General features: G+C 38.4%; 1 protein-coding gene across 2 annotated transcripts in view; it reads left to right on the top strand.

The window, feature by feature from the left end:
- Positions 1–25,547, top strand: part of ABCB1 (ATP binding cassette subfamily B member 1) — an 88,222-nt gene that overhangs the window by 29,752 nt on the left and 32,923 nt on the right. For both annotated transcript variants that reach the window (XM_046668811.1, XM_046668812.1), the window contains 10 exons: positions 9,930–10,054; positions 17,046–17,217; positions 19,108–19,221; positions 19,374–19,484; positions 19,666–19,791; positions 19,901–20,104; positions 20,422–20,592; positions 22,685–22,846; positions 23,708–23,884; positions 24,437–24,583. In XM_046668811.1, coding sequence (XP_046524767.1) covers positions 9,930–10,054; positions 17,046–17,217; positions 19,108–19,221; positions 19,374–19,484; positions 19,666–19,791; positions 19,901–20,104; positions 20,422–20,592; positions 22,685–22,846; positions 23,708–23,884; positions 24,437–24,583 — 1,509 coding nt within the window. The remainder of the gene's footprint in view (positions 1–9,929; positions 10,055–17,045; positions 17,218–19,107; positions 19,222–19,373; positions 19,485–19,665; positions 19,792–19,900; positions 20,105–20,421; positions 20,593–22,684; positions 22,847–23,707; positions 23,885–24,436; positions 24,584–25,547) is intronic.

The raw sequence follows: 25,547 nt of genomic DNA, 5'->3' as shown, positions 1-25,547 counted from the left end.
ACTGCTTGCTAAAACAAAAGATTTAAATAGGATCCAGAGTCTCCTAACATAACAGACAAAATGTCCAGGATACAATAAAAAGTCACTTGTCATACCAAGAACCAAGAAAATCACAACTTGAATGAGAAGAAAATAATTAACTGATACCAACACTCAGATAAATCAGATGTAAGAATTATTTGACATGGATTTTGATACAGCCATCATAAAAATGCTTCACTAATCATTTACAGCTTCTCTAGAAACAAAAGAAAAACTAGAAAATATCAGTCATGAAATAGAATGTGTAAAAAATGGATAAAATGAAACTAGAGAACCAAAAGATAAAACAGCAGAAATAAAAGTCATGATGGATGGGCTCAGTTTCGTTGAGTGGAGATGATAGGATAGAATCAGTGAAGCTGGAGACAGCACAACAGAATTCACCCCCTCTGAAACAGAAAAAATGGAAAGAGCCTCAGAGACCTGTGGGACAATAACAAAAGATCCAACATTTGTTACTACTGAAGTCCCAAAAGAAGAGGAGAAAGACAGTGGGGCTGAAGGAGTATTGGAAAAAACAATGGCTGAAAACTTCGAATATTTGTTGAAAGACAAAACTTCAGATCCGAGAAGCTGAGCTAACCCCAAAAAGGATAAACCCAAAGAAATCCATGCCAAAGCACATCGTAATTAAACCATTGGAAACTTCAAGACAAAGAAAAAAATCTTGAAGTCAGCTAGAGAGAAACCCATTACCTATAGGGAAACACCAATTTGAATGGCAACAGATTTCTCATCTGAAACCATAAAGGCCAAGAGGAAGTGGCATAATACTTTTTGAGTGCTCAAAGGAAAGAATTGTGTATACTGTATCTGGTAAAACTTGTTCAGGAGTGATGGGGAAATAAAAACATTCTCAGATGAATGAAAACTAAAAGAATTTTCCACTAGCACACCTGCTGTCAAAGACTGGCTAAGTGAAGTTTTTCAAACAGAAGGGAAATGATAAAAGGAATATTGGGGGATCAGGAAGGAAAAAGGAACAGCAGAAAGAGCAGAAATGGGGCATATCCTTTTCTCCAGGAGACTTCTAAATTATATTTGATGATTGAGCCAAAGTGGTAACCAAGTGGTAAAATTTGGATACCAGTGGATTTTTATAAGTCACATATGAATATTATAGAGCAACTATTATGAAACCCAAGCAAAAGATATATTCAGAAACACTATAAATAAATCAAGATTGAATCTTAAAACTTGATCAAGTAACACAAGAAGGCAAGAAAAGAGAAGTAGAGGAAACAAATAGAAAACAAATAATAAAATGGGAGACTTAACTGTTAACATACCATTAATTACTTTAAATGCAAACAGTTTAAATATACCAATTAAAAGAGAAATTGGCAGAGTGGATTTAAAAAAGTGACCCAACTGTATGCTCCTTACAAGAAACGTACTTCAAATTCAACAACATAAGTAGAGTGGAAATGATAGGATGGAAAAAGATATACCATGCAAACAATGAGAAAAAGAGAGTGGCTATATTAATACCTGATAATATAGACTTCAGAACAAAGAAAATTACTGTTACGAAAGAGGAACATTACATAATGATAAAAGGATCAGTCCACCAGGTTCACATAATGATCCTAAACGTGTATGCACCAGATAACGTAGCCTCAAAATATGTGGAGTAAAACTAAGAGAGTTGAAAGGGAGAAATAGAAAAATCACCATTATAGTTGGAGACTTCAACATCCCACTCTCAGTGCTTCTAGAACTACTAGACAAAAAGCAGCTAGAATATAGAAGATCTGACCAACACAATCAACAATCGGATCTTATTGGGATTTATAAAACACTCTGCCCAACAAAAGCAGGATGCGCATTTAAACATTCACCAGTATAGATCATATCCTGGGTTGTAAAACAAACCTCAACAAATTTAAAAGAATTGAAGCCATAAAGTGTGTTTTCTCTGACTACAGTGGCATCACCCTAGAAACGAATAACAGAACAACAATGAGAAAATCTCTGAACATGTGGGAATTAAGCAATACATTTGTAAATAATCCATCAATCATAAAGGATGTTTCAAAGGAAAAAGTACATATAACTAAATGAAAACAAAAACATCAAAATATTTGGGATGTAGCTAAAAAAGTGCTGAGGAAAATTTATAGCATTAAATGTCTACCTTAGAAATGAGGAAAGGTCTCAAATCAGTAATATAAGTTCCTACCTCAAGAAACTAGAAAAAGAAGAGCAAAATAAAAAAAACCAAAGCAAGCAGAAGAAGGAAATAATAAAGAGCAGAAATCAATGAAATTGAAAATAGGAAAATAATGAGAATATCAATAAAACAGAGAACCAGTTCTTCAAAAAAATCAATAAAAAGTAGACACAATCACAATATCAATAATGAAATAAAGGATATCACATGCTTGATAAATGCAAACTACCAAAACCCAACTACAATTAAATAGACAATCTGAATAACCCTATAATCATTAAAGAAATTTATTTTGTAATTTCAAAGCTCTTGAGAAAGAATTCTCCAGGTCTAGATGATTTTACTGGAAAATTCTACCAGACATTTAAAGAAGAATTAACACCAATTTTATACAATCTCTCCCAGAAGAAAGAACACTTTCTTTTCTTTCCCCCAGAAGAGGGAATACTTTCCAGTTCATTCGATGAGGTCAGTACAGTCATGCACCACACAGTGACGTTTCATCATCAACAGACCGCATATACCACAGTTGTCCCTAAAGATTAGCACCATACAGCCTAGTTGTATAGCAGGCTGTATAACACCTAGGCTGTGTAAATACACTCTATGATGTTTTCACAATGACAAAATTGCCTAATAATGCATTTCTCAGAACATGTCCCTGTTGTAAAGCAACAGATGACTATATTACCCTGATACTAAAACCTGACAAAGGAAATACCAAAAAAGTAAACTGCAGACTAATACCTTTCATGTGCTGAGAACAAAAATTCCTCAATAACATATTAGCAAACCAAATCCAGCCATATATCAAAAGAATAATATACCACAGCCAAGTGGGATTTGTCTCAGCTATGCAAAGCTGGTTCAACATTTGAAAATCAATCAGTATAATCTACCATATCAATAACCTAAAGAAGAAAAACCATATGATCATATCAGTTGACACAAAAAAACATTTGACAGTATCCAACACCCATTGATGATAAAAAAAACTCTCAGCAAGTCAAGAATAGAGGGATATTACCTCAACTTGATAAAATCATCTGTTGAACCTTAGCTAATATCATGCTTAATAGTAAAAGATTGAATACTTTTCCCCTAAGGTTGGGAATAAGGAAGGCAAGGAAGTCTGCTCTCACCACTCTTCGATAAAGTACTAGAACTTCTAGCCACAGCAATAAGGCGAGAACAAGAAATAAAAAGGGATATAGATTAGAAAGGAAGAAATAAAACTGTATCTACTTATAGATTGCATTTTTTCTGTGTATAAAATTCCAAGGAATCTACAAGCAATCTCCTAGAACTAATAATTGAGTTTGGAAAGGTCACAGGATGCCAGATCAATTACATTTCTACATATCTACATACTAACAAATGAACATGCATAAACCAAAGTTTAAATATTAAATTAAAATTAATAATATTCACAATTGCTCCAAATAAAATGAAATACTTAGGTATACACTTTGCAAAACATATGTAGGATCTATATGGTGAAAATTATTAAATGCTGATGAAAGAAATCAAGGCTAAATAAATGGATAGACATGGTGTGTTCATGGATTAGAAGACTCAACATGGTAAAGATGTCAATTCTTTCCAAACTGATCTGGAGGTTTAAGGCATTTCCTATAAAAAATTTTAGTAAGGTTTTTTGTAAACGTAACTAAGCTTATTCTAAAATTTATATGGAAAGACACAGGCCCTGGAATAGCTAAAATAATCTTGACAAAGAAGGATAAAGTGAGAGGAATGTCCACCTGATACAAAGCTTAGTATATAGCTATAGTATATTGGTGGAGGAATAGACACATAGATTAATGAAACGATAGAGAACACAGAAATAGACTTACACAAATATGCCCAGCTGATTTTTGACAAAGGTATAAACGCAATTCAATAGAGGAAGAGTAACTTTTTCAACAAATAGTCCTGGAGCAATTAGATATAACAGGCAAATAAAAAACAAAGAGGATCAAAGATAGCAAGTAAGCACATGAAAACTTGTTCAGCATCATTAGCCATCAGTGAAAAGCATATTAAACTACAATGAGATATCACTATACATCTATCGGAATGACTGAAATAGAAAATAGTGAAACACCAAAAGCTGACAAGATGCAGAGAAACCGGATCGCTCATAGCTGGCTGTTGGGAATGGAAAATGGTACAGCCACTCTGGAAAACAGTTTTGTAGTTGCTTTTAAAGCTAAGCATACAATTACCATACAATCCAGCAGTTGTACTCCTTGGCATTTATCTGAGAGAGGAGAAAATTATGTTCACATAAAGCCTGTATTCAAATGTTTATAGAGCTTTATTTGTAATAGCCCCAAACTGAAACAACTCCAGATATCCTTCAACAGGTGAATGGTCAAACAAACTGTGGTACATCCATATAAGGAATACTACCCAGTGATAAAAAGGAAAGAACTATCTATGCTCACAGCACCCTGGGTGAATCTCCAGAGATTGTGTGTGAAAAAAGTCAATCCTAAAAGGTTACATACTGTATGATTCCATTTCTATAATATTCTTGAAATGACGAAATTATAGACATGAGAACAGGTTAGAGGTTTTCAGGGCTTAATGGTGGGGAGGAAAGAGAGGCAAAGGGTGGGGAAAGAAGTGGTTGTGGCTATGAAAGGTAGCACCGAGGAATCTTCGTGATGGAATTGTTCTGGATCAAGACTGTAGTCACGTGAATCTACATAGGTGATAACATTGCTTAGAACTAAACACACACACACACACGAGTGCATGTAAAACTGGTAAATCTGAATCTCATTGATGGATTAAAGTTAAATGTGATGTCCTCGTTTGGCTATTGTTCAGCAGTTTTCAGGATGTTACTATTGGGGAAGGCTAGATGAAGGACACATGGAATCTCACTGTATTGTTTCTTACGACTGCACGTGAGTCTACAATTATTTAAAATAACAAGTTGAAAAACGTAAAGCGTGTATAAATTATCTCAAAACAAAAGAAAAACCTGCATTGAGAAATGAGACAAAGATGAAGGTCAAAGTATCTGTAGTGATCAAGAATATTGCTTCTGTATATATTAGTTTGAACAATAAAAAATAGCCTCTATTAGAGAGCTTTTAACTTACAGAAGTAATAATTTCATATGTCTCAAATCAATACAGTTAGGCTTTCTTAAGAAATTAGCAGACAGACGCAGCAGCTGAGGCCATGAGAGGCAAAGCAGCCTGCCGGAGGCCACCCCACTGGGAAGTGGCAGAGCCGGAACATGAGCAGAGATCTCCCCAACTCCACTCCCTGCTCTAACCACTACACAGAACGGCCTCCCCACAGATGGGGCCACTGGGAGGAAAAAAATCTGTGCCCTGCCCACATGACACTTAGCATCTAAGGCTGCACGGACCACCGGTACTGCCACAAGAAGTCTTACCCACTCCGGGTGCCCAGCAACATCCTCCAGCTGCCTGTGCAGCTGCACAGGTTCTCCTGGAAGCTGCTGGTGCCCAAGGACAGTCTCAGCCTGGCACGGGTGCCAGTCCAGAAGCTGCAGCAGCACTCACACAAGAGGGCCTGCAACACCAGCTTCAGCTACTTCGTGGCCAGTGCTGTTCCCGGCCAGGACCTTTACTTCTGCTCCGGAGGCTCCATTGAGCAGATCCAGGTGAAGCAGAACATCTCGGTGACTCTCCACACCTTTGCCTCCAGCTTCCAACAGGATGTCTCCAGGCAGGGCCTGACCGTGTCCTTTAGACCGTACTTCACAGAGGAAGCTGTTTTCACGGTGACCCTGGACATGAAAAGCAAGGTCTATCTGAGGACCCCTAACTGGGACTGGGGCCTGCTGTCCCTCGCCTCGGTGTCCTGGGACATCAGTGTGCCCAGAGACCAGGTGGCCTGCCTGACCTTCTTAAAGGAGTGGACTGACCTGGTCTGCCAGACAGGGCGTGCATTCATGATCATCCAGGAGCAGCGGATGTGGGCTGAGGAGATCGTTAGCCTGGAGGAGGTGCTCCCCAAGCCAAGATTCCACCATCATGGTTTCTGGGTCAACATCTCCAATTGCAGCCCTGTGAGCAGCAAGCAGCTGGACATGCTCTTCTGGGTGTCGCTTTCCCTGAGGACAACGGACGTGACTGTTGTCATCATTGCAGTGGTGGGAGGTGGCGCCTTACTGATGTTTGCCCTCGGACTCATCATTTGCCTTGTGAAAAAGAAGAGGAAAAAGGAGATAAACAAGGGCCCGGCCGTAGGTATCTACAATGGCAATGTCAATACCTAGACGCTGATGCAGCCAAAAAAGTTTCAGAAGAGGTGAAAGGACAATGACTCCCATGTGTATGCAGTCATCAATGACACTATGGTATATGGGCATCTGCTGCAGGATTCCAACAGGTCCTTCCTCCAGCCAGACGTGGACACCTACCAGCCCTTCCAGGGCCCCATGGGGGACTGCCCTCCCTCCCCACCCCCCGTATGCTCCAGGGCCCCGACTGTAAAGTTGATCATAGATGAACCACCCCCTGACATTCCTCCTGAGTCTGAGAGCAAACCATGCATCTTCTCCCACCCCAACATAGAGAATGTAAGCAACAGGAACACAGACATTCCCTTGCTGGATGCCCACAAGCCAGTGGAGCTGGGGGAATAACTTTGGCCCACCCCAAAGACTTTGCATGAAGCAGGGCACTGAGACACCCTTTAGGGTCTTCAACCAGAAGTCCTAAAGAAGGAGAATTATATGGAAGGACTAGCAGGAGGTTTTCCTGGATGCAACCAACTTCTGATTTCCAAGTGGACTCACTTCGATGACGAGACGTTGAAGATGGTGAACTCTGATCTGGATACAATCATCACAGTTCATGTCCTTCTAAACTCAGGTTGGGCTGTGACTGTGACCCAGCCCGTAATGAGAGGGGAGAGGTGTGAGTCATCTGGGACAGGGTTGCAATGAGCCCTGGATTCGGATTTGGATTTAGAACTCTTCAGGTTCACAATTCCAACCCTTAGGAGGCCACCGAGGTCCCTTCTCTCACTGGCGTCCCCTGGATGAAAATGACAATGTGTCTTTTTTTATTATTATTTATTTGTGGTCCTGTGTATTTAAGCAAGCGAATGTATAACTAGCTATACAGCTTGTTCACCTGACCTAGTGACAACTTGTGCCAATGGTTTGGATGGCTGGGTTTTGACTTCTACTGGTGACCAATAGCTACCCATGTGCTTGTCTGCTGGGCCGTGGGAATAATTTGCCATCTGTCTGCCCAGAAAAGAGCATGTGTGTTTGAGCAGCGTTGGAAAAAAAAAAGAAATTAGCAGCCTTTGGAAGAAGAGATGAGTTAGTGGTACAATGTATAGTTTGTGTGGGTAATTGTAATAATGGAAGCATCACCATTCTATTATTTTTTATCAGAGGAGCCCATAGAAGGATATGACTTTACGTATGCCTGAGAATAGTTTGGAGGCTTTTTTTTTTTTTTTTAACAGACATGATCTGTTAAAAAACAAAACAAAACCCTTAATGAAGGTTCTACCATAGTCTTGCCTAAGCATCTGCTTATAATTATGGAAGGTCATAGAAGGGAAACAGAGCCAGGTTTATTGAATTAATAGGTACTTGATATATTAATAAATTAAAATAGCATATTTGAAACTCCTAATTCATAAATATTTCTGGTAGTCTTCCTGTAGTTGGCTGCCCCTGGTGTGGGTGATTGTTTTCAAGAGGAGCAGAGACGAACAGCTGAAGTATATTGAACAGGCCTCTTATCTTATGCAGACCTGTTTGTTGAGGGATGGCAGTGACCACACTGCCTCAGACCCAGCGCTGTGAATGATTCTGGCAAGTGTGGTGGGGCAGCCCTAGGAAGGTTGCTTTGAGAAGTCAGGAAAGTCTAAGGCACCATGGGTTATTGCTTTGGGTACCGAAGAAGATGAGTGCATGCAGCACAATGTCTGCACACAGAACATAGTTACTAAGTGTTCATTTGCCTTCACCGACCCATTCTCACATCTATCATAGCTCCTTTTACTTTCACACGCAGCAAAGGAAGAAATGCACTGTTAAAACAAGTTTGAACTTTATATGGCAGGAAGGAATAGACTGATACTACTTATAGAGATAGTCCACAAATGCCTGTAAATTATTTATTGAAAGTGTAATACTATTTAATCAGAATTTTATTATGGATTGCATGGGTGTATAATTTTTAGTTAGATAGTTGATTTCTTAGGCATCCCGGGTACAAATAGTAACCTTAGTTCTTGCCCTGCCAGTTGATCCAATTTTCGTAATAGGGCCCTCTGGGACCCTAGTTCACATGTCAGTGGCTGGTTTCAGAGAGAGAGCGAGAGCCAGAGTGAGAGTGAGAGAGTCACTCCACTGGCTGTTAATTCAGGCTTTGAAGCCATATGGACTCAGCCTTGAATCTTGGATGTTTCACTTAATAGCAAATTGCTTAACCTCTTCATCCTTCCATTTCCTCATATATAAAATGAGGGAAATAATACCTACTTTACTATCCAACTGAGAAGAATAAATAAGATCCTGTGTATATAAAGTACCCAGTAGTGTTTCTTCCACAGAATAAATGCTCAGAAATCAAACAGAAGGATCAAAGAACATCCATAAAACAAAGACCTCCCTGGTGGCTGAAAGTATTGCTTTGCTTAGGAGCCACCAGCAAAGAGAACTCTCTGCTTCCCCTGGCATGTAAAACCTTCTTAAAGTCCTGTCAGAGCACAGTGCTTGGTCCCTGGCGTTCTTCTGGCCTCCCACCTTGACACTACTGAACCAGAGTACCATTAGCAATTGTTGTGTTGAGCACACACCATATTTTCCTTGATAGAAGGCCTTTTTTTCTATTTTTGTTTATGGTTATAATGTACACCGCCTTTTCTGAAATTTAAGATCTCCTGGAAGTCCCAATTTTATTCATTTAGATGAGGATCCATGAGGTATGTCATGAGAAAATAAAACTTTTTTTTTTTTAAAGATTGGCACCTGAGCTAATATCTGTTGCCAATCTTCTTTTCTTCTTCTTCTTCTCCCCATGGCCCCCCAGTAAGTAGTTGTATATTCTAGTTGTGGGTCCTTCTGGCTGTGCTATGTGGGACGCCGCCTCAGCATGGCTTGATGAGCAGTACCATGTCTGCATCCAGGATCCAAACCAGTGAAACCCTGGGCCATCAAAGTGGAGCGCACGAACTCAGCCACTCCACCACGGGGCCAGTCCCCGAGAAAATAAAACTTTTAATTTTTTATCTACCATCTCAGTCCAAAAAGAATTTGAAGTGGCTTACAGAATTTTTTTTTTTTTTTGAGGAAGATTAGCCCTGAGCTAACTACTGCCAGTCCTCCTCTTTTTGCTGAGGAAGCCTGGCCCCGAGGTAGCATCGTGCCCATCTTCCTCTACTTTATATGTGGGATGCCTACCACAGCATGGCGTGCCAACCAGTGCCATGTCCACACCCGGGATCCTAACCGGCGAACGCCGGGCCGCCGAGAAGCGGAACATGCGAACTTAACCGCTGCGCCACTGAGCCGGCCCCCAGAATTGATATATATACTAAAAAATACAACATCATGACCAAAGACAAGTAAAAGATTTTCTTCTATACATATATGAACACACAAAAAGCATTTGTGTGTATATTTATTTTATTTTACAAAAGATGCAATTAACTTGTTAAACAGTTTTAAATGATCTGCAATTGCATTTTTAAACAGATACTCTCTTCATTTACTGATAAAGAACTCTTGGCATATGCAAAAGCTGGAGCGGTAGCTGAAGAGGTCTTAGCGGCAATTAGAACCGTGATTGCATTTGGAGGACAGAAGAAAGAACTGGAAAGGTTTGACTCTCTTTTTTTAAGTTGATAGAAATCTTAAATTCTGTCATCTTATATGCTCTCCAGTTTGACAGTGTTGATTATAAGGGTATTCTCCAGTATATATGTTTCCTCAAATAGCTTCATGGATATATACTACAGCATAGCTAATATTCTGGAAAAGTTGTAATTCTAGCTGTACTCTTCTTATATCTGCGAGGTAGGTAGTGACATAGAATGGTTTCCCAAGGCTGAAACATATTTTATATCCCTGATGATAATTTTTTTCCCCATCAAGTTAATTCTTGATTCTCTAAGATTGAATGAGTATTTTGTGTAAGATCTATGGCGACATTTAATCATTTTAATTGGGAGGTTATACATTGTTTGGTAAAGCCATAAATAAGAACAGGGATTTTTATAAGTGAGAATAATGGTTCCCTCTGAGTCGGATGAGGAGTTGGTAATAAGCACGTGACACGTGGCAGGGGTTTCTGCGGTTCTGGCAGTGTTCTAACCTCAGTTGTGCTTATATGGGTGGTCTCTGTATAACTATTCTTTAGACTGTATATTTGTGTGTGGAGTACACTTTTGTTGATATGATATATTTCATGCCCACAAAGATGTCCTCTGGGAATAATTTGTGATGGCTAAGTACCTACCATAGTTTAAAGGAAAGCAATATCTATGTTCTGTCTCAATTTGTGCTAAGGTTTTGCTTTTGCCTTAAAATGTGTCTAACCAATAAAATGGGAAGTCTGCTTAATGACCAGGGGAACATCCAGTCAAATCCCTACAGCCCTCCTCTCTTGGAGCTTGCATTCTAGCAGGGAGAGGGGAAGGGTACTGACAACCATAAGTAAATAAAAGATGTAATATACCAGCTGAGGTCAACATTATTTGGGGAAATGAAATACTCTATTAGGGTCATAGAGCGTACTAATTAGAGAGGTTATTCAGAAAAGTCCTTTCTGAATGGTTGATGATTGAGTAGACACAGAATGAAGTTTTGAACTTAGAATTCTTTTCCAGTTTTCCTCAATGGAAAGGTGGATCAGAAAAAGAATATGTCCACCAGTATAGGGAGACAGAGAAAGCTTATCTGTTCCTGCCTATTTTCTGAGCTGGGGGAGCTCATCTCTCTGTAGAAATCAAAATCTCAGGCCTCACCCTCAGGTGTAGTTAGAGTCTAAATTTATAATCCCCTGTGGACTAGGGAGCTATCTCTCCCCCAAGCTGAGGATTTCACATTAAAAATGAATCCTAGCCCAGTAATACCACTAGTGTGTCTGGTAGAAGAAATGAAAAATTGCTGAGAATTAATGAACTAAGGATCCCAATTAAGAAGTTAGAAAAAGAACAATGGAATAAAGGAAGTATAAGAGGAATTATTGAAGATAAGAGCAAAGATAAATTTAATTGAAAATAAAGATGAAAAAGCAGAAGGTTGACAAATCCATAAACTAATTCTTTGAAAAGACTAATAAATAACCACGTATTTTGCAAGTTTAGTCAGGAACGAAAGAAGAATGAATAAGGAAAAATTGTTGCAGATAAAAATCTGTTTAAGAAAGTTATAGTTTTATACCAACAAATGTTTAAAACCTTGATGAAATAGACAATAATCCTAGAAAAATATAGGTTAAAACTTTCACTCAAGAAGAGGAAAACTTGAGTAGACCTGTAATCATTAAAGGAACTGAGTCCACAGTTAAAAATCTCCATCCCCTGACCTTACGTTACACATACACACATAAACGAAGGAAAACCACCAGGTCCAGATAATTTTACAGACAAGTTCTACCAAAACTAGAAGAAAGAGATAACCCCATCTTACACAAATTGTTTCAGAGAATGAAAAAGAATGTATAGAAAATTGTGAGTTCATTTTATGAGGCTAGCATAACTTTTATAGCACAACCAGACATGTAAATGAGAAAGGAAAATTATAGGACAGTGTCACCTAAAACACTTGCAGAAAGTCTAGATAAATTATTAGCCAAACAAAGCCATGTGAAAAATATCAGAATTAAAAGTAAATCCTGAACATGTTGGATTTATCTCATGAATGCAAAGAAAGTTTAACGTTAGGAAATCTATTAATATAATTAACCACATTAACAGATTAAAAGAAAGAAACATTTTTTTGATGGATAGGGAAAAAGCGTTAATTACATATACTTCATGACAAAAACTCTTAAAACTAGCAATAAGAAACAACTTTCTTAACCTAATAAAGAGTATATACCAGATTCCACAGGAAATTTCATACTCAGTGGTGAAATGTTAAAAGCGTTCCTTTTTACAATAATGAATGAGACAAGTCTGTCTGCTAGCATCACTTCTATTTAGGATTGTACTGGTACTTGATCATAAGATGAAAGAAACAAAAGTAAGAATATAAAAGAAAAAAAAAGCTTTCACAGTTGGAAAACAAGAAGCAAAACTGTTATTATTTGCAGATGATGTGATTGTCTACATAGAAATCCGATAGACTGCAGACTAACAACATACAGTAAGATCTCTGGGTAACCTGACCACGATTCAGAAAAAATCGCGTTCCTGTGAACCAGCAGTGAACAATTAGAAAACATGTAGTATCTCTTCAGTTCTAAGATGCGCATTTCCCCCTCACAATGCACCATCTCTGAAATTGAGAAAAATCATACAATGAGTGTCATCTTAGAATCGCTGTGGGTCTGGATTGAAGTTGAGTTCTTCCAGGCACAATTTGTGGTTGCTTCTGCCATTCACTGTGGGCGCTACCGACCCGAGGCCACTTTACCTTAAGTTCCTTGTCTAGGCGTTTTTAAAGCACACGGGTAGGGCAGATTCTTACTTCAGACCTGCATGAGGACTGCCTTGTGGTTCAAATTGTCGGAGGAGGTGGTTTTTTCACCTCAACTTTTGACAAGGTTGAGATAAGCAAGTTCTCCTGCTGTCATTTTCCATGTGGCACATGCTTCTTCTACTGAGGCTGTAGTCCCAGCTGTATATGGAGTATCCTATTAAATTGCCTTCTCAATGCTACCTAAAATAACAGAATAACAGTACTTCTTACAATTAATGACATCCTAAATTTGAGGAATATGATAATATTTTTAAAAGATATTATTAGCAACAAAAAACTATAATGATGTATGGGATATAACCTGGGTGAGGGAATAAAGGACATAATGGGAGTCAAGTCCAATATTCAGAACTTAGATAAATCTGATCCTTTTCGTGCTCTGAAAGTTTAAAGGAATTGAGATTATCTTTTTAGATAATCTCAATGACTTAATTAATTAGGTAAAGAAATATTTTTTTTTTTCCCCAGAGAAGATGGTGATCAATTTTTTATTATAAGAATAAGCAAATGGGGGGCTGGCCTGGTGGTGCAGTGGTTAAGTTCACACTTTCCACTTTGGCAGCCTGAGTTTGCCAGTTTGGATCCTGGGTGCGAACCAATGCACTGCTTATCAAGCCATGCTGTGGTAGGCATCCCACATATAAAGTAGAGGAAGATGGGCATTGATGTTAGCTCAGGACCAGTCTTCCTCAGCAAAAAGAGGAGGATTGGCAGCAGATGTTAGCTCAGGGCTAATCTTCCTCAAAAAATTAAAAAGTTAAAAATAAAATAAGAAAATGAGTTTACATGGCTGTAGTCAAAGATTGATTTTATGTGTGGAATCATTTCTTCAGAAGATACTGGTTACTGGAATATATCTTTGAAAGGATGTGCTCCTCCCGAGAACTGGAAATTAGATTTGCCTGGAGATCGAGAGTAGACCTAAGACTACAACCTGATGACCTAAGATTCTTTCTAGCTTGGCTGTTTCTTGAAAGTTCATTCATTCAACGAATTTAGCCAGCATCTACCACATGCCAAGCACCACGCTAGGCTCTGGGTTTTCAATAGTGAATTGGAAATAGAGGATATCTGCTCTCCTGTGAGCCTCAGTCAAAATAGTAAGGTGGAAAAAAGGGAAGGAAGGAAGGGAGGAAAGGAGGAAGGCAGACAAGAAAGAAATCATCACAGAAATGAATTAAGTTACAGATTTTTTAAATGTGCTATGAAAGAATTAAAGAGTGCGCTGATGAGGGTGAGGAGGGCAAATTTTCTTGAAATATGTTGTTCAGGGAAGCATCTTTGAGGTTTCATCTAGGCTGAGATTTGAGGGGTAAGAAAAAGTCTGCTGTGGTGGGGGCAGGGATAGAAGAGTCTTCCAAATTTCCTGAGTGACAAAGACTTTGCTATGTTCTATGACCCATCCTAAGGCTGTGTGACTGGAGCTCAGTTAAGTGAGGGGAGACGGGTGAAGAAAGGCTGTTGAAGGTGGGTGGAGGCCAGAACGTGAGGATTTGCAGGCCGTGGTGAGGAGTTAAAGATTTTATTCCAAGGGCACAGGGAAGCAGTTGAGGGTCCTAAACAAGGGAATGACTATCCACATTGTGTTTTAAGATAATTTCTCTGTTTGTAATTGTCTGGTGAATGGATGAGAGCAGTCAAAGATTGGAAGCAGGGAGGACATTGGAAAGCCTGTTGTAATGGTGCAGGTGGCAGGGCTTATGGTGGCCTGATCTAGACCTCAGGCAGGAGAGGGGTGACAAGTACATAGATATGGGATGTTTTGGAAGTAGAATTGATAATACTGTCTTAGACTAAATATAATCCTTCAATTTTCTTTTTAGTTCTTCCCTTCTCTGCTTCCACATTGTAACTAAGGTCTTAGTCTTTCTCTTCAAATTAGCAGGTGCAGGAGGAAGCTGGCTGTGTTGGGATGGAAATTTTACCAGAAGTTAAAATAAATTTAATTCGATAGTATGGAATAGCTTTATTCGCCTGATTTAAGAAAATTTTTTTCTCTCTTGTGTTTTGCAGATGTTTACCTATTAGTATTGATTTCTGTTTGCTTAACTAAAATTATTCCTTGCACTTGTAAGTGGCTGTTTACATCACTGATAAATATTTTCATAATATTTAAGAATAATCATCTTTTCTAAATATCAATGTCTTGTTTTGCAACTTTAGGCCACTTTAGGAACTCCTGCTTTAATTACCGTTTTCATACTAGTGCTTTTAATGAATGGATGATTTTAGTATCTGGTTTTGTATTGTGACATTTTTATTGAAATGCTAATCCAAAAGCTTGTGTAAAAGGAGTCTTATTTATGTTTCCTCCCTCCTTACTCCCTTCTTGTCTTCATTTATCTTTTCTGGTATCTAAGTGATTTTCTTCCTTACTGTTGCTTTTTCCTGTGCAAATGTTTCTTCTGGCTGCATGGGACAACAACATTTCAGTGAAATGATTTCTACATTAGTCTCGGTAAGCAAGAACTGAAATAAAGGAGATAATGGTGTGAGTCAAAAGCATGAAAGTTCTTTAAATGTAATCGTGTATAATTTATGTCTAGTAGTAACTTTCATCTCAGATCAACCCATAAAGTAGGAGATATATATATATCAACCATTGGAACAGATTTCTCAAAAGTAATGTTTTTGTTCAAAGATTATAACTAGCAAGTTGGGGGACATTTTTGTGGGGAAAAACTCTAATATGTTACTATTTTATCACAATAAAGCTCTGTTTAAATGTGGCCTTTAGGGGACACAGTGGTCATGTCAATTGCATTTGGCTTGCTTTTGTAACTGGTAAAGTAGCTGGTTAAAAAAGCCAGTGTTCTAAGTTCTGCAGGGAGTTGTGCTTAAGAGGATAAAGACACATTTAGGGCTCGATTATCGTCTGTCCTGTTTCTCTCATAATTTTACCTTGATTCTATATTTGCAAAGATCCTTCTTTTTCTTTGAATCTGGGCCCCATTAGCTTATCTCCACATATCTCTTCCTAAGCAGAAGAGTCTTCAATGTTCCTTTCAAATGAAGGTAATGTTAGGGACACCATCTCCTTTAACTTTAACATTAGAAATTAACTGCTATCCCAGGGTTTAAAAAGTACTTGAGTTATCATTTAGGAGTCCGTTTGAATTCCTTAGAGCTGAAGAGAGAAAATCTGTCTTTGGTCTCCGGCATTGTTTTTAGGTTTTGCTTCCTTCCTTGCTTTTGTCCTCTTTTGTATATTTTTGTATTTACTAGAAGAAGTATTAATGGGTGTTCTCCAAGTTTGGCTAATATAATGCCGACCTTTGTGTTGTGAAGAGGTTACGTGGTTATAGATGTGCTGAGATCTTGATTTGCCCAGCCCATGAGGCAGCCAGAAGGCCTTGCGTGGCCCAAGTTCCTTCCTCCAGCAGTGAGCAGCCATGACATGACCAATGTTAGGAAGCATGGATGAAGGGAAAGGGATGTAGGCAATGTATAGAAAGGCTAAGCAAGGGGACATGAGTATGTAATGATGGAATCATACACATTTGTAAGCCAAATACTTTGTGCAAGTCAGTGATTTTAAAAATAAACTTTTTTGGAACTAAGATAAACTATACAGTTTATTTAAATGTAAAAAGTATAACATAGCAGTTCAAAGCTCTCAAAATGTTCTCACACGTGTATCCTCACAGTTGGTCCTTCCGGCAGTCCCGGAGGGACGCAGGATGGAGAGCAAACTATCTCCAAAGTTTCCTTAATGTTCAGAGATTTAATGCACTTACTCATGTTGAGCACTTTGTAGCATTATACTTCATTTTATTAATAAGTTTAAAAGGCATGCAGATTTTAAAGGGAAAACACAAGTGTTTTCACAGCATCTAATTTTGTCTTGTCTATGAAGCAATGCAAGTTCTGGAAGTTTGCTAAATATGACTTCACTTATTTCACTATTGCTAAGGCCATTGAAGGAGCTTTTAGAAGACTCCCTTCCAAATTTCTTATTCTCTTGTAAGCCTCAGTTTCCTCTTCTGCAAGAAGGGATTAAAATAGTACTAACATCATAGGGTCAATATATGGACAAAAGGAGAAAATACATGTAAAATACCTACCACAGGGCTGGGCACTTTCTAAGTACTCAATAACCATCAGGGTATATGGACTTATTTCATAAGATTTATGAGTATATGTGATAATTTTTATTTCTCCCAGGTACAACAAAAATTTAGAAGAAGCTAAAAGAATTGGGATAAAGAAAGCTATTACAGCCAACATTTCTATGGGTGCTGCTTTCCTGTTGATCTATGCCTCATATGCTCTGGCATTCTGGTATGGGACCTCCTTGGTCCTCTCAGGAGAATATTCTATTGGACAAGTACTCACTGTAAGTGTTGCTATATTAAGAACTGAATCATTATTTAAAATTCTAGTGAAATTGAGTGGTGTTGGCTTGACCGTAGGAGAATATGTTTTGAAGAACTATTGAACAATACAAAGAGACATGCACTACTAGGTTAAAAAGCGGAAAGGAAATTAGATGGCTTCGACATCTAGTTTTCTCCTTTTTGCAGATCCCTTGCACAGTTTATCCTGTAGCCTAAATAATATTGACATCACCAATCTCTATTGCATCAACTTTGATTTGTTGAGATTATTTCCTTGTTCCAGACTCTATGCTAAGCACTTTACTTGTATTTTCTGATTTACTATTCACAACAACAAATGGCAAAATACCAGTTTAACTTCTTTTCAAATTCTTTTGAGTGACAGCTAATCCACCTCATAAATTTATGGAAGTATAAATTGTTACTTTCCTAAAAGAATATTCCATTTAGAGGTTCTGTGCCTTTCAGACCTCTATCTCAGCACATAAGGCTCGCCATTTGATGCTATCTTCTTTTATTTAAAGACAATGAAATAATTCACAAACGCAGCTCAATTCCTGTCTTGATCTAATAAAGTGCATGCTGTTGGAAGAGTCACTCACTTCCTTTTTCATAGGCCAAGCACAAGCATATTGAGTTAACCACAGACTATATTTTGTTGAGTCCCTTAAAACAGTTCCCTTTCTCAGGAACTAGATTTGTAATGTGTATATAATAATTGCATCTCTTGAGTTTTCCATTTGTTGCCTCATCCAAAATGTATGAGGCTGTTTAGTTAAGAATGACTTTTACCAAAAAGCTCTTATTAGGATAGTGATGCTGTGGGTGCCCTAGGTTGTGATAAGAGGTGTATTCTGCTTAATTATAATGTGGATGAGCAGTTTCAAATCCAGTATTCACTGGACCCAGACCTGCCTCACAAACTGCAAGCATCCAGAATAGTGAGTAAGAGCTCAAGATTTGATATCAAGCCGGCTTGGTTCAGATTCCAGCTGTGCCACTTAGTCACTGTATGATTTGGGGTGGACACCTAGATTTCTCAGGCCTCCATTACTTCTTCTGCCAAATGGAAATGACAGGGATAACGTGCTGTAACTGTTAGTGTTGTTGTAAGGACTAATTGAGAAAATGAACGTAGAATCACTGAGCAGAATTCCTTCTATGAAAATTATTGGGTAACCTAATTCTTGTGTGATTTAGAAAGAAATGAATAGTGGCGTTAGTTCTGTTTAATCCTGAAGAGGAAAAAAGTCAAGTCTTTACTAATAAGACACTGATTTGGGCAAAATGAAAAAACAAAACCTGTTTATCAGACTCCAAAGAGAACATAGTCTGGTAGAGGAAAAAAAGACTTAACCTAATAAAGAATAACGCCTTAGGTGTGTGTGCTTTATAGTTTGCAAAATAGTTTCATATATACTGTTTCATTGGTTACAACAATTCTAAGGTTGCAGGTTAGGGAAAACAGAATCTTGCCTGGTTTTGCAAATGAAGAAATGGAAACTCAGAGACCCTAGGAGAATTGCCTGAAGACATATAACCAATTAGTGCCTAATCAGATTCGGACCTGGCTCTTCTGCTTCTCCTAGTGTTTGTTGCTGCTGCTGATCTAAACCAAAATTCTTAGCAGTAAATAAATATAAACCTGTTCTATTATAATATTGTGGTCCTATAGAACTTATATCATTGTTTCACTGAGCAAGTAAGACTAATTCTGCATTGTAAATCGAAAAGTATTTAAACTTTTAAAATGTTTTTGACACTCAGTGTTCATCAGTTGCCTTGCCATTTTAATATTTAATTAGCTGTGTTAGAAGAAAGAACCATGAAAAAAAAATTGTAGTAAACATTATCTAAGTAACATGATGGTTTTCCTTCACATTCCTCAGGTCTTCTTTTCTGTATTAATTGGGGCTTTTAGTGTTGGACAGGCGTCTCCAAGCATTGAAGCATTTGCAAACGCAAGAGGAGCAGCTTATGAAATCTTCAAGATAATTGATAACGTAAGTCTGGCAAGCCATTTAACCATATTTCTAAAAGTTTTTCTACTTAAAAGTCGGTTTCTTTATCACTTAATCCAACTCTCCACAATCCAACTCTCCACAAATGTCACTAAAAATAACCTAGTAATCTTCTGAAATTTCATTCTGTTTAGAAGCCAAGCATTGACAGCTATTCGAAGAATGGGCACAAACCAGATAATATAAAAGGAAATTTGGAATTCAGAAATGTTCACTTCAGTTATCCATCTCGAAATGAAGTCAAGGTACAATGATAAATGATTAATCAATGATTCAACAATGTATTGCATGAGGAGTTTCTGATACTTTCCTTTAGAGATTGTAAAAAAAAATGTGTATTTAAATCTAGTTTTGAAATGAACTGTCAGTTCATAGTGCCAGTATCTGTGTGTTGCCTATAAGTTTATTTGTCATTCATCCTGGTAGATCTTGAAGGGCCTCAACCTGAAGGTTCGAAGTGGGCAGACAGTGGCCCTCGTTGGGAACAGCGGCTGTGGGAAAAGCACGACGGTCCAGCTGATGCAGAGGCTCTATGACCCCACAGAGGGCGTGGTGAGATGGCTCTTGCTGAACTAGACGCTGCAGCCCTCAGCACTTACCACTGCAGGTCACACATTACAAATCTGCAATGTATGAAACTCACACTTACTTTTTATTTCAGGTCAGTATTGATGGACAGGACATTAGGACCATAAACGTAAGGTATCTGCGGGAAATTACTGGTGTGGTGAGTCAGGAACCTGTGTTGTTTGCCACCACAATAGCTGAAAACATTCGCTATGGCCGTGAAAATGTCACCATGGATGAGATTGTGAAAGCCGTCAAGGAAGCTAACGCCTATGACTTTATCATGAAACTGCCTAATGTAAGTCCTTCCCGATCTTCTGTGCTAGAGGTTCACAGAAGAGAATGCTGGCCTAATGCATAAGAGTTAGGCAACTATTATCAACTGGAGGAAAATCCTAAGATGAGAAATCAAGATTACGTCAGATCTTAAAAGTTCCAGCAGCATCAACTAGTAGTAGGCGTATTTTTAAAAATTGGGGTTGGTTTTTAGTAAGTTTTAAGGAACTGGACGTTATTGCCTGTGAGGCATGGGTTGTTTATCGGGATTACTTCCCATCTTAAAATGTGAGCCACCTTCTTCTTTTGCTAAATCCTCCTGTGTCTTCTGTGTTGTAGAAATTTGACACCCTGGTTGGAGAGAGAGGGGCCCAGCTGAGTGGGGGACAGAAACAGAGAATTGCCATCGCACGAGCCCTGGTTCGTAACCCCAAGATCCTCCTGCTGGACGAGGCCACGTCAGCCTTGGACACTGAAAGTGAAGCAGTAGTTCAGGTGGCCCTGGATAAGGTCTGTGAGCCTCACTGCAAACCTACCTGATTTATAGGCATAAGAACATCCCACTGTTAATTCTTCTCAATGTTATTTAAAAAAAAAAAGAAAATTTCTGATTGCTTCTAAAGTGATCCCTTCAGCAATCAAAATAAAATCGTCAGGCCTCTTTGGATCTGTTTGTTTAATTTCTATTCATTTCTCTTTGTTTTTTTTTTTAAAGTAGAGATGAATAAGCTTTCATTGAAAGGTACTTGCAAATATTTAAAATTGCACAATGAGAAATATAGACTGAGATGAAAATTGGTCTTCATTGTGATCTTGAAAACTTAGCCTTAGAGATAACCCTGTTATTTAGGTTTATAAGTTTTACTGTTGTCAACAAAAAGAAAATGTAATCTGAAGGTTCACGTTTAATTTCCAATATGTTAAATGCCTGCTCAATACCCCAGGGGAAATGAAGAACCTCTTATCCCCAGGTGGAGGGCTAGAGCTAATGATGTTGGAAGCTTACCTGGTCAAGGACATCGTCCTTGACTATCACCAGAGCTTGACCTTCCTGCAATTCTTGAGTCCATATGACTCATTCACCAAACTGGATGAGTGCTCACGCTGTGCCAGGCACTGTGCTTGGTCTCTGACATATGATGGTAACCAGGCCAGCTCTGTGAGGATAAGGAATGTGGAGAACTTTTAACCTGAAAGTGCTCTGAGTTGATGTGTCACCGTAGAAGTCAAAGGTGAACTCATATTTGTTCCAACTCTCCTCCTCACTGATAAAAATACAACACTGTGTGTTCCTTTAGACATCCTGGCAGGGTGCTTAATAGATTGCTGAGGGTGGAAAAGTCAGGTTACTAAAATGTTCTGTCTGACCCACAATAGAGGCAAACAGACTTGTGGCTGCTTTTCTTCCCCTTGCTTTGCTTATCTGTACTTTCATATCCGTGTTTTCTCATTATTCTTCAATGGAACTATGTATTAAATTACAAATAAAAACCATTTTAAAAGTTTGCATTTGAAAAGAATTTGTCTTTAGAATGTAAATTTGGCAGGGAAGTCCACATGCCCTCCTTTGCTTCAAAACATCTGAAGCATTGATCCATTGTCTTTTCTACTTCCTAGTGGCTACCACCTAATTTTTCTCCCATGTATTTTTTTATCTTCTCAGAGTTTTCCATTTCTCTTTTACATATTGATCCTGATGCCTTCTTTTGTTAGTTTGAGAATTTTATTCCTAGTTCCTGGAAAGAAAGAGTAACAAAAATCATAAGCACTGGGAAAGTTACAAAGGTTAAAGAAATCTCAGACAAGTTCTGATTATCTGGCTCTGTCCCCTATTAAAATAGAAATGAGATTGGGCATTTAAAAACATTTACATAGCTCTTCAAATTTTCCACAATGCTTCCACCTAAGGATAAGCGTCATTTATTAAGCATTTACTGTGTATATGTCACAATGCTTCATGAGCATTACTTTATTTAGTCATCACAGTTACTCTAAGACATGAGAACCATTATTATCCTCATTTTGTATATGACTAAACAGAGTCTCACATAGGTGGAAAGATTTGGATAAAATTCTGGAATTCGTAAATGGGAGAACTAAGATTTGAGTTCAGATCAATGTGTTGCTGATGTCCGGACTTTGCTTCCTCACATTTATTGTCCACCTTAACCATCCACTGGCCCTGGGAGATAGCACAGTATGATGCCCACGACTGATCGCTAGCTGGTATGCACCAATACGGCACACTGGCCTGTGTCTGCTCTGATTGGCCAATGCCTGGGCTATAGGGTTTTTTTTTACTTTTATAAGCCCCTAATTATTACTATAAACCTAGGCTGATAGAGGTTAAGTGAAATACTTAGAGGCTTACATAATGTTAATATGTGACTATCATATATGTGTTTATATTTATTGTAATAAAACATCATTTTAACCCATTATCAATTGACTCTGCATTTATTGAGGCAAGAGACTACCTTATATAGCTTAAATAGTTTTACAATGTCGAAGGCACTGGTGTTCAGTAAATAGATAACTTGAATGAATGAACTTTTGCATATAATTGTTCATATATTCAGAAACCAAATTTTTCTGTCTTTAGGCCAGAAAAGGCCGGACCACCATTGTGATAGCTCATCGCTTGTCTACAGTTCGTAATGCTGATGTCATCGCTGGTTTGGATGATGGAGTCATTGTGGAGGAAGGAAATCACGATGAACTCATGAAAGAGAAAGGCATTTACTTCAAACTCGTCACAATGCAGGTATAGTCTAACTCTAGCATTTTCCTAAGTATCTCAGGAATAAGGTGATTTTGCTGCATTTGGTGAAATAAATAAACATTACCTAACTTGATTATCTTGAGGAGTAGGGAAAAGTACTTAGGGGATTCTGGATCAGACCAGTGTTTTATATGTATTTTTCTCTCTTGAAAGAAGGGAAAATAAAGAAGGATAATTAGAGAAAGTTAAGGAAAAGCTTAAAAAGGTTTAAAGCTGAGCTATCCACTCAATGTAGTAACCACTAGCCACATGTGGCTATTGAGCACTTGAACGGTAGTTAATCTGAATTGAAGTGTCAGTAGAAAGTGCACAGCAGATTCCGAAGACTTAGTACAAAAAAAAGAATGCAAAGTATCTCAATAAGTGTTTACATCAACTACTTGTTGAAATGCTAATATCTTGGATACATTAGGTTAAATAAAATATATAGTTAAAACTGATTTTACCTCTCTCTTTCACATTTTTTAATGTGGCTACTGAGAAAATTTAAAATAACAAATGTGTCTCACAGTATGGCTTGCACCGTGTATCTGTTGACAGTACTGGTCCAAAGCAAATGTGATTGAGCCAAAAACACCCACAAAAAGAAGATGAAGAGATAAGATACAAGGAATGGCTGCATCAGCATATTCAATGGATGTTATTTCAGCATATTCAGTGGGAATCCTTCTTATTTAATGCTTTTAATTTCAAATATATCACAAAAAAAGAAACAGCCATTGAACTTTGTCCTTTCCTGTAATTACTTCAATTACCAATTTCCTTGACATCTGATGTTTAGAGATTAATTTTCATTGGTTAACTGAGCCTAACCAGTTTATGCATATTTCTTGTTTATTTCAGACACGAGGAAATGAAATTGAATTAGAAAGTGCAATTGGTGAATCTCAAAGTGAAATTGATGCCTTGGAAATGTCTCCAAAAGATTCAGGATCAAGTCTAATAAGAAGAAGATCAACTCGCAAGAGTATCCGTGAACCTCAAGGCCAGGAGAGAAACCTTAGTACAAAAGAGGCTCTGGTATGGAAGAGGGTACAGAGTTATGGCTTCAACCCTCCTGCTGTGGCTCCCCTCCTTTGGTGGGCTAGGGCTAGGGTAGGAGTGGGAACAAGGAAGGGTTATCCAGAATCCTGCGGTCCTATCCCCCAGAGTGGTCTACAAACCAAAATCTCAACTCTGTAGACTTGGTTTAGCATTTATGAGTGAGATTTATAGGACAAGAATTTTAGAAGTAGAATTTTTAATATAAAGAGATAGACTATAATGGTTCTTCAAATATAAACATTTCTGTTCTCTTTATCTTGTCTCATAAATATTCTTGTCATATTGGAAATGTTGGGCAAGAGTTAAATGTTTGTGAAAACATCATTTATTTCTTTAAAAAATAAAGGAATAATATAATAATCTGTCAGCACTTTTTAAAAACTAAATTGCCATCAGTTGATAAGGAAATAGAAATAGGATATGTTCATTTAAAAAATTTTATGGATATGGAAGAAGTGTCATGATTAAATCAAGTAAGTATCAATTCTTTTTTCTAACTAGCCTGTTGTAATATTTTGTGTTTTCCAGGATGAAAATGTACCTCCAGTTTCCTTTTGGAGGATTCTGAAGCTGAATATAACCGAATGGCCTTATTTTGTAGTGGGCATATTTTGTGCCATCATAAATGGAGGCCTGCAACCAGCATTTTCAATAATATTTTCAAGGATTATAGGGGTGAGTGTTTATGTCCATTTTTGGGTTTACCTGTGAGTCCTGACTGAAGAATGAACTGTTTGTTTGTAACTGTATACATAAGCCACAAAAAACATGTGCCTTCATATGAAACTAAGCAGCTTGAAGATTAAGAACAGAAGTCTGGTTTGTGATAGGAAAGCTAATTTTTCGAACCTTCCTTTGTTCTGGCAGTTGGTTTCGATCCTAGGGCCCTGGGAACCAGATCCCTGAAATAGTCGATGAAGCTGACTAGTTGATGGCCCCTCCCTCCCCTGCTGTCTCTGGGCTCTGAGTGAACCTCATGAGCTGTTGCATCACCAGTGTGCAGAGAGGTCCTCACATGTGTGTCAGACGGCTTGGGAGAGAGCTGTTTTCTGATACACGCACTTGGCAGGACAAGAGCAGGCCTAGCATGCTGCCTCTGTAAGATGTCCGTCCCACTTGTTAAGATGAAAACAAGTGGAATAGCTTCCAAAGGATCGAGGTTGACGTATGTTTGTTCTATGTGCTGTCTACGGGTTAGGAATATGGCTCTGTTGCTAGACTGACTGTGGCCCGTGTGAAGGGAGATGCTTGTTTACTTTCCCTGTGGAGTGGTTCTTCTCTGTCTTTCTCAAGGCCTTCTACCCATCTGGAAAGGTCTCCATGTGTGGTGCTAGGTCAGGTGGCAGGAGTTGCCCCGCTGGCTCTCTATCGGGCCATCCTACAAAGAAGGCTGGCTCAAGGAACCTTCTTTCTTTCTCAAAGGTCTGGGCTGAGTAAATGACCACCTCTCTGGTTCACCAAAACCACCCCAGCAGATTTTCTCCAGACTCCTTGGGACCGTTTGAAATGTCCAAATTGTAAGCAATGTATTGCAGTACTGTGTAGTTTCCCACCAAATGAGGAAGAGAGTGTGCGTTCCCATTTCTGTTTTACACGAGAAGTGTGGCACATGTGGCACTCATTACTCCAAGAGGGAGTT

The sequence above is a fragment of the Equus quagga genome, chromosome 8, assembly GCF_021613505.1.
Source record: "Equus quagga isolate Etosha38 chromosome 8, UCLA_HA_Equagga_1.0, whole genome shotgun sequence".
NCBI lineage: Eukaryota > Metazoa > Chordata > Mammalia > Perissodactyla > Equidae > Equus > Equus quagga.
Note: the sequence above shows the minus strand (reverse complement) of the source record. Positions and strands in the feature narration are given on the sequence as shown.